The sequence below is a fragment of the Pogoniulus pusillus genome, chromosome 11, assembly GCF_015220805.1.
Source record: "Pogoniulus pusillus isolate bPogPus1 chromosome 11, bPogPus1.pri, whole genome shotgun sequence".
NCBI lineage: Eukaryota > Metazoa > Chordata > Aves > Piciformes > Lybiidae > Pogoniulus > Pogoniulus pusillus.
Genome location: NC_087274.1, coordinates 8,024,882 through 8,034,234, shown reverse-complemented (window position 1 = coordinate 8,034,234; position 9,353 = coordinate 8,024,882). Strand labels below are relative to the sequence as shown.

Below are 9,353 nucleotides of genomic sequence, written 5' to 3'. Positions count from 1 at the left end.
AGCAGCAGCTTCAAGGGGGCAGGGAGGGCAGATCTTCTCATTACCTGGTAAAAAGCCTGGTTTTCTATGGTCTCTGACTGTAATACTTAAGTAATAATCAAACCAAAGAATCTCTGCATGCCTGGATCCTGGGCGATCTCAGGCATGGCTTCTGCCTGCATCCTCCCAGGGGCAGCGGAGCTGCACGGGGCGGGCCTGGTTCTTGCCCTCCCTGCAGCTGCCTCGGTGGAGCAGCGCCCGGGGCCCACGTCGCCAGGCCTCCAACCCCGGCTCGGGGCAGCGGAGGCTCTACGGTGCCAGTCCAGGGTAGGTCCCGCTCCCCGTCCCGGGCCTATCAGGCCGCCCCGCCCCGGGGCCCCGCCTGTCCCGCCCGTCCCCGGGCTGTGGGGCCCGCCCAGGCCGCCGTCCGCCCGCAGCCCGTCCGCAGCATGGAACCGTATCTCAGCTTCCCCGGGCGCCGGGCCCTGGTGACGGGAGCTGGCAAAGGTGACCTGGCAGCGGGTCGGGCACCGGGCGGGGGTCGGGGAGCGGCGGGGCCGGGGCTGACGCCGTCTCCCTGCAGGGATCGGGCGCGCCGTGGCCGTGGCGCTGAGTAGGGCCGGGGCTCAGGTCACGGCGCTGAGCCGCACCGCCGCCGACCTGGAGAGCCTCGCGCGAGAGGTACCCGCACCCCCGGGACCGGTACCCGCACCCCCGGGGCCCCTCCCCGCCGCCACCCCGGGCCCCCGCCGGGAACGCTCTCCCCTGTGTTCCCTGCCGAGCCTCCCGGCTCTTCTGTCGCTCCCCCCCGGCCCCCCACCCACGGAGGCTGCCCTCGCCGTAGTGCCCCGGGATCACGCCGCTGTGCGTGGATCTGGCCGACTGGGACGCCACAGAGGCGGCGGTGAGCGCGGCGGGGCCCTTCCAGCTGCTGGTGAACAACGCGGGCGTGGCGATGCTGCAGCCCTTCCTGAGCGTGACGCGGGACGCCCTGCAGCGGTGAGTGCCGCGGAGCCAGCTTCTGCCGGCGGGGAGGTGCTGCCCCCCGACCCTCGGCAAAACGCGCGCCAGAAATCGCGGGACCGCGCCCCAGAAACTGGGGTCTTTTACAAAGAGAAGCTGTTTGTGCGTAGGCACCAGAAACGCCTACAGTCCAGAGGTTTGCTGCTGCTCAGTCTGAAGTCTACTGTGGTTTTGTACTTTACCTGATCACCTTTCACCCTGTAAACATCCCCTAGTGAAGCACCGACGCCGTTCCACGGTTACCGAGTAGCCAGAGCCTGCAGTTTGGTGGCGTGCAGGCACCACCCGGCCTCCACTGGAGAAAAGAGTGCCTTGTGCTGTTAGTCCAGCTCACAGCTGCCAGTCTGGCGCCAGCTTGGGCTCTGCTACAGGCAGTTGTCCGTAAGGCAGTTCTGGTAGAGCAAGGACCAAGCCAGGTAAAGGAGTATAAAGCTGTCACAATGGAAGATGCAATTTCCTCACTGCAATAGCATTTTTCTCACAAGATCCATAGTTCCAGTTTGGGGGACGAGCTTTAGGACACAGGACATGGTCAGTCTGCATCCTTCTGAGAAGATGGGTTTTGCTTTGGCCTTACATTAAGAACAGCTGTTGTGGGTCTATAGTATTGAATTCACTTGTGAAAAGAATGTAAAAGTATATGGATTGTACTGAGCCAGTTCTGCAGAACTAGCAGGTGAAAAAATGAGCAAAGGAGGACTTTGTGGCAAATAGAAAAGAGCCTGCTTTTACAGATTTGTTGTTTTTAAGACATGAAGGGTTTGACCTAAAAAGAGTCACTGGCTGAGGCCCAGGGATCCCTGTTTAAACTTTAATAGAGAGGTTTAGATTGTTCTGCTGAAGAACAGAGTCCTGCTGGAAGTGTAACAATGCAGGAGTGCAGCCTCCCACACACGCTAAATAGCTTAGATCTAATGAGACGTGATTGCTGAAAGCATGCAGTTGTTCTTCCCATCCAGTCAGCTTGGCCTTTCTGCCTTCTAGAGTACAGTCAGCATTTCCAAGATACCAGCAGCACTTGTCCTCTGCTGCCTCCTAAAACAACTCCTCTCTGGCCTGGGCTGCAACCACTCTGTAACTTTTACATTTGTTTATAGGTCTTTTGATGTGAATCTTCACGCTGTGCTGCATGTTTCCCAGGTGAGGAAGAACTCTCACTGCAGTTGTCTCTATGAACAGCAGTCACTAAGTTATTCTCCACTGTGGGGTTAAAGGAACTGTAACCCAAAGTTACCTTGTCAATATGCATGTACAGCCTCTTCACTCTTTTTGACTCTCGTTCTTGGAAGTGGGAGGCAGTGAAGACTTAATTCCTCCAGGTGTTTCTGCTCTTTGGTCTATCATAATAGCCCAGCAATATTCCTACTGGATGGAACAGTGATTCTTCCTGTTCCAATTCCAGCATCCCTCCTTTGTTCTTCTGCGCTCTCCCAGATTGTTGCTCGACAGATGATTGCACAGAGGGTGCCAGGTGCTATTGTGAATGTCTCCAGCCAAGCGTCTAAGCGCCCCTTGCGTGACCACACTGTTTACTGTAAGTACCTGTAGCTTTAACAGTGCCCCTCTTGTTTCTGACCTGCTGGAGACTCACAGCCACCAAGTGCTGGCTGCCAGCTCTGGGCATTGGTAAGATTCTGTGTGCCCCAGACCAAGTGCTAAGCATTTAAATGACTCCTGTTCTTGAAGGTTGCACAAAAAGCGCTTTGGATATGCTGAGCCAGGTAATGGCAATGGAGCTGGGACCCCACAAGGTAGGATTCTTTCTCAGAGCAAGAAAAATGTGAAAGCTGAACTTCAGCATTTCCATTCAGAACTCTTTGGTTTGACTGACTGTTGCACTTGGCTCCAGATTAGGGTGAACACTGTGAACCCCACAGTGGTTATGACTGACATGGGGAGAGTTAACTGGAGCGATCCTAAGAAAGCTGATGCCATGATTAGTCGAATTCCACTAGGAGAGTTTGCAGGTGAGTGGTGTAGATTTGTTGCCAAGCTGGGCTCTTGTATCCAAGCCTTCCCTCTAATTGACATCACAGATAGAGGTCCCTTCCATTCTATGGGCAAAGGCACAACTCTGCTGCGTAGCTGTGGCTGAATGCCTGAAGCACTTGATGAGGACAGGGCAAGAATCAACCTCATTTCTCCCCTTCTACAGCCTTCTCTTCTTAGGACATGTGAAATTAACATACTCTGTTCATAAATATAGCTGGGATGGAAGCAGAGGTGCTTGCTGTGAACTAAGCATCATTTGATCACAAGGGCCTGGATGTCCATCTCTCAGCCACACTGTCCTGTATATTGCACCATGCAGTTTAGGCATAGAGCTTTATTCCTGCTCCAATTGCATGTACAGCTGTTTTCCTAGTACAATTTGAGGGGTGTTCTCTCTGTTTGATTCCAGAGGTGGATGATGTGGTGAACAGCATTCTCTTCCTGCTGAGTGATAAGAGTGCTATGACAACTGGCACCTCGCTGATGGTTGATGGGGGATTCCTTGTTTCCTAAGATGGCACCTGAATTTCACATCTGGCCTTAATTCTCCTACTGTACTGCCTAGATAGAACTTGGATAGAAAACAGTGACACAGAGCAAGCTTTGCTGGAGGAGAGGGACAGCAGGGCTGGAATCTCTATGAGGAGGGAGGTGGAAGATTACGCTTTAGAGGGCTGCTACATAATAAAGCTCACATACACCGTCATGGAGAATGTTTATTGCACCAAATAAGGTTTTATCTTGTCACTCTACATGATGATTAGAAATTGGACCTGTCTTTCTTCCAACCCTATTCCCTCCCCCACAACCCTTCAGAAGCTCTCCCAGTTCCATCCAAATCCGTAGAGCCTGCCTGCACTTTCAGTGGGAAGGGAAAGAAGTTAGCAGACTCCTCATTGCTTCCTTTGCTGTCTTTAGTAGAAAAAAACAAAACAGAGGCAACAACCACAGCCCTGCTCTGCAGAGACTGGATTTGGGGGGGGAGGCTCTGCTAAAGACTGATGGGGGGAGCAGCACCACACTGTCCTAGGGTGTGCGCATACAAAAAGGCAAATACATGGATTGCACAGAGCTGTTTCACTCACCGAGTTTGGCTACTACCCAATAAAGCACCTAATGATTAGTTCTTCAGCTTCATATCTCATTTACCTCAACCCTTTCCAGGGCTGGTTATGATTTAACAGTCTGAGGCACGTATCTGCTAGAGCACCAATTTGTTAACTGTTAGCCACAGTAGGCTGGGCAGGAGGACCCCACCACTCTCCTGACTGCTCTTGTCATTCAGCACCACTCACATCGGCTCCCTCCCCACTCCCACAGGGATTTTCACCACCTGTTTCACGTGCAGGGTGAAACCAGGTGTTGCCAGGACAGGATGGGTGTTGCAGCCCTTTCAGCTTGGGGTGCAGGAGTGCCAAAACAGCCTGTTACCCCAAGGAGCTACCTTGCCTTCCCCATTGTACCTCCCCTGGAGGCTTGTAAAGCCCCCAGCTAGTCTCCTGCCCCCACTGCCCCTTCACATCAACACTGACGTTAAATCAAAGAGACATTTAAAAAACACTGACTTCGTACATGATGAAGGGCCCTACACATCCCAGCCCCCTCCAGAAACACCCAGCTAATATGCAATCTGTCAGAGGATGACAACATGCTGAGCCAGCACCGAGGCCACAGCCCTCAAAACACGGTACACTTTTTGCCGGGCTTCTTCACGGGTGGCGGGCAGAGCACGGCCCGGATGGCTTCGTCAAACACCGTCTTCAAGCCCCGCTGCGTCAGGGCAGAGCACTCGAGGTACTTTACCGACCCTAGGGGAAAAAGAGCTCCAGCTCAACCACTCCAGTTCTACCAGGACACACTGTCTCTCACCCATTCCAAAACAAAAAGCTCAGCGCCACGGAGATCTGCCAGCACATGAGACTCACCAATCTCCCGAGCCATGGCCAAACCTTGGGGGTAGGTGATGGGGGCCAGCTTCTTGTCACGTAACCTTTCAATGGTGTCCTTATCATCCCTCAAGTCCAGCTTGGTGCCCACCAGGATGATGGGTGTGTTTGGGCAATGGTGTCGGACCTCGGGGTACCACTGAAAACAAAGAAGCATGTAGCTAGAATGGTAAGGATGTATTTACTATCAGGAATGAGTTTTTTCACTACTATCTGACAAGGTGACAACACCTGAACAGGATATTTGTGCCTACAGTTCTGAATGTGCTCTGCAGAAAGAGATTGATGTAGGTGTATTAATGAAGGCTCTGAGACACAAATCATGACAGACAGTGCCAGCCAACTCTGCACACAATGATTCCCTTCACTGCATTTTGGCTTCTAGGACATCCCTTATCTTCTTTAAGATGCAGAATCAAAAGGCAAAACCTAGCCAAGTAAGCCATGAATAAAAATCAGGCTCCTCTTAAAACCTGCAGACTATGACGCTCCTTATCAAAACATGATTGCTACAAATTTTGGGCTTGTAGGCGTGGTGCTGGGTGGAACAGGACACTTGACTTCATTGGTTCTTCCCTTCCACTGTTTCACCCAAACCAAGAATACTTTACCTTGGCTCTGACATTCTCAAAGGAGGCTGGACTCACAAGGGAGAAGCAGATCAAGAAAACATCCTGTGCAGAAACAAGAAGGTTATCAGAGAAGAAAGAAACAGCCAGAGATAATGGGGGCTAGATAAGGGGGCTTATAGAGGACAACCTCTTCCCTCAGGCAGACTGGTTGTTAAAAGTTCCTCCCCACTGAGGGTGCTACACGGAGCAGGCAGGAATAGACTTTTGAGTGCATGGCCTCTTCTTTTACAATACTGGGCTCTGCATGTTAAAAGCCTATGGCCATAAATGTGCTAAGTGCACATAGCTATGGGTGAAAGCCCACAGTGATATGAGCTTCGTGCTCAGTCAAGGCCCACGTAGGAGTTGCTACAGCCAGGAAACCACTAACAGTGCAGCCCAAGAGTGAGCTGTGCCACCAAGAGTGAGCTGTGCCACCAAGAGAGAATGGGAGTATGGAATGCAGAGGAGCCCCACACTGTTCCCTTCAGCTTCCTTATGGCACATGTAAGTGTTCAACAACATTACAAAGCAAAACCAGCACAAGACCATCTCAGAAGATCAGCTACGATACTTGCTAAACAATGAAGACTGTGGTAACAGCTGGCAGAAACTCAAAGTTTCTTTACAAGAAAGAGGCCTGGCTGTCCTCGGGAGTCTCCCTGTCCTCAAGAGGGAGCAGTTACAAGTCAGTCCAAGTCCAGCACTCACCGTTTGTGGATAGGAAAGCGGCCGCAGGCGGTCGTAATCCTCTTGCCCTGCTGTATCCCAGAGTCCTAGGTTCACTGGCTTTCCATCCACCATGACATTGGCAGAATAGTTATCAAACCTGCCAAGAAAGAGCCTTCATCAACAACAATCTTCTTGTGACCCACACATCTCTTTATACAAAATCAGAGGGGGACAGTGCATCAGGAGAGGAGACCGCAGTACACTCTGCCCTCCTCACAGCTACACCACCAGCATCACCTCTGTGTGTGAAGTTCTTAGTCTGATTTGGGACAGCCTTCTCCTCATCCATAAAACCAACTTATGCAGATACATGCATACAGAGAGAAAATTAGCTGAAGCCCAAGGCCATTACTCACACAGTGGGGATGTATTCTCCAGGAAAGGCATTCGTGGTGTAACTAATCAGCAAGCAGGTCTTCCCTACAGCTCTGCAGAGGGTAAGAGTGACAAGCATAAAGAAGGGTACAACAGGAAGAACTGTAGAAAGCTAGGTTAAAAGTTATCATATGAGAAAATTAACCTGTAGCAGGCTAGAATTCTCTAGCTGCCGAAGACCAGGCCTGAAATCCCAATGTTTGGCCTTCCCCTGACTCTGTTCTCCCCCATGCCTTTTCCCCACTCATTCAGCCTTAGCAAAACAGCAGGCAAAATATAGTTGTCCCAGGAAGCAAAAGGAGGAATAAATCCAGTTCTATCCTGGGCTCAACACATCCACAATAATTCAGCAAAATGGGCAGTGAGGTAAAAATTGTGCAACACAGAATTATCCAAGCTCCTCAGATAAAGGAATTGAATGCTATTGAATACAAAGGAGAAAAAATAAGTAACTATAAACTAAAATGAACTTTCAAACTGACTACTGTCAGTTGGAAAGAAACTTTGGTATTAGTGTAGATCACTGAAAATATCAGCTCAGGGCTTTGCTGAAAGCAAGTGGAGCTGGGCCTGCCTGGAAGCAGCATAAGGATGCGAACTTCACTTAGCCCTGTCGTGGAAAGGAAAAGCTCAGATGTAAGAACAGAGGAATACTAGGGCTATAAACAACCTGCTCATCACTGTGTCAGTTGTGAACTGCAAGGGACCTCCCAGAGGAACAGATCGTGAGTGCCAGTGCCAGGGAAAGCTGTGTGTTAAGTGCCTGAGTGGAGGTGAACAGTGATGGGTGCCCTCCACCCAGTTCTGTAACTGCAGTGACATAAAACTTCAGGAGTAAGGAAAAAAGCCCAGACAATCCCCACAGTCCTGTACCAAGATGACACAAAGCACAGTGAGAACCACTGCAGCAACCTGCCCACCTTTTTGCCTCCTCTCCCCTCTCTTTGGACAACGGGAAGGTTGTGTAAGGAACCACTATACTGAGTGGCTCAACTCTCCTCCTGAACCTCACTCCCTCCCAAGAGGCAAATCATGTAACTCACAAAACCCACCCTTACCTATGACTAAAGTGCTTTGAGTATCTGAGTTCATTTAGTTTCTGCACTGTCACTTTAGTCTTAAAGCAAAACACAGGACTGCAAATTTGCAGCTGAAATCCATTTCCAACATGCCTGCTCCCAGTTGTTGCTCTTCCCTCCACAGTAAGGCTGTGCTGTTTTGGTGGGTGGTCCTTTCTCCTGTTCCTGTCCTTAGCCCCCACAGACTAGAACCTGGAAGGTCTCACTCAGGATGTCTCTTTGAGGGGGTGGCACGTATGGGAAAGACCCATTCCTGCCTAAGACCAGTTCCCAGACAGACCAGTTCCCAGTATCTCAGCTCTGTGCTTGCTGTGGTGATCAGGGAAGCAAGCAGGAATTATGAGGAAGAATATGCAGGATAAGCTATGAAAAGTTATGAACCATCATAAATCTACTGCATGCCTGCATCTTGCATACAGATGTGTTCTCAGAAGAAAGCATATAGGAAAAGCCTAAAGAAAAGAGCAAGCAGGATGACAAGAGACTCATGGTGAAACCAGAAACAGTGATGTATTTCGTCTTGGAACACAAACAATAAAAGAGATATGAGAGAAGCCTGGAAACACCAAGGTTTTTAGGGAGAACCGGGGGATGAACTGCACTTGTATGACGAAAAGCAGCGAAACAGAGGCACTCAACAATACATGAACCCAAGAGAAGCAGCTATGCGTTTTCCAGGCAGAACATCATCAGATGTGAAACCATACGGTGTTAAGTGACAAGACCCAAGTTTAAGGACTACCAAGGGAGCGGGACGCGCCGGGCAGGACCGCCCCAGCCGCCGCTAGATCGAGTCCCTGATCTCCCGTCAGAAGACGGTGGTGGCGGCCGCTCGGCCTCAGCTCGCCGTCCCGACCCCATGCCGGTGGGTGGGCGCAGAGCAGGGCAGGGCCCGCGGCCCGGGTTCTTGGGCTCTTCACTCGCTGGCCGCAGCCTGAAGCATCTCCCTCCAGCGGCAAGAGGGCCCGCTGGTAAGGAATCACTGCTGGCAAAGCCACTACGGCCAGGCGGCCCCAGCCTCGCCGAGGGTCCGCTCCGGCATCACGACACTCCAGGCCGGACCGAGCCGGGCCGAGCCGCGCCTCACGCCGTCGGAGCCGGCTCTCCCGGGCCGCGGGGCGGGGCCGCGCCGGGTCCTCCCTCCCTACCATCCCTCGGCGCCGCCGGGTCCGGACCGGCTTTGTGCCGGGCCGCGGAGAGCCCAGGCGCTGCCGGGGTGGCCCCGCGGCCGCCGCGCACTCACCCGTCGCCCACCACCACACACTTGATCGCCTGCATCTGCCCGCGATGGCGGCGCCGCCGCGACTCCGCCGCAGTGACAGCCCGCGCGGCGGGGCGGGGCCGAGCCGAGCCGAGTCCAGCCGAGCGCGGCCGAGCCGAGCCGAGCCCTGCGGCGGGGGCGGGGCGTGCCCACAACGGCCCCGCCTCCGTTCGACTCCCGCAGCCCTCGGCCGCCGCCGTTCTCCCGGGGCTGCCGCAGGCCCGGACAGAGCCCTCTGCAAAGGGTGTTGGAAAAGAAAGGCGGAGCCGTCCCGCGTCGCACCGCTGCAGGATCCCGCCCCGCTCTGTCTCCCCTTTTCCCCGGTATCAGCCAGCTCCCGCTGCGCCCGCGCTGC

At 52.9% G+C, this 9,353-nt stretch overlaps 2 protein-coding genes across 2 annotated transcripts; one reads left to right on the top strand and one right to left on the bottom strand.

Annotated features, from left to right (window-relative positions):
• Positions 1-369: 369 nt before the first annotated feature.
• Positions 370-3,700, top strand: DCXR (dicarbonyl and L-xylulose reductase). The gene is made up of 8 exons (XM_064150842.1): positions 370-486; positions 563-660; positions 824-978; positions 2,100-2,142; positions 2,437-2,536; positions 2,689-2,753; positions 2,852-2,969; positions 3,404-3,700. Exons 1-8 carry the CDS (start codon positions 429-431, stop codon positions 3,505-3,507), a joined length of 741 nt encoding a protein of 246 aa, XP_064006912.1. The 5' UTR covers positions 370-428; the 3' UTR covers positions 3,508-3,700.
• On the bottom strand, positions 3,693-9,093 carry RAC3 (Rac family small GTPase 3). Its single transcript, XM_064150843.1, has 6 exons — positions 8,981-9,093; positions 6,640-6,711; positions 6,263-6,380; positions 5,552-5,614; positions 4,920-5,079; positions 3,693-4,802 (listed from the first exon to the last, which is right to left on the bottom strand). The coding sequence occupies exons 1-6, from the start codon at positions 9,013-9,015 to the stop codon at positions 4,672-4,674; spliced, it is 579 nt and encodes a 192-aa protein (XP_064006913.1). The 5' UTR covers positions 9,016-9,093; the 3' UTR covers positions 3,693-4,671.
• Positions 9,094-9,353: the final 260 nt, after the last annotated feature.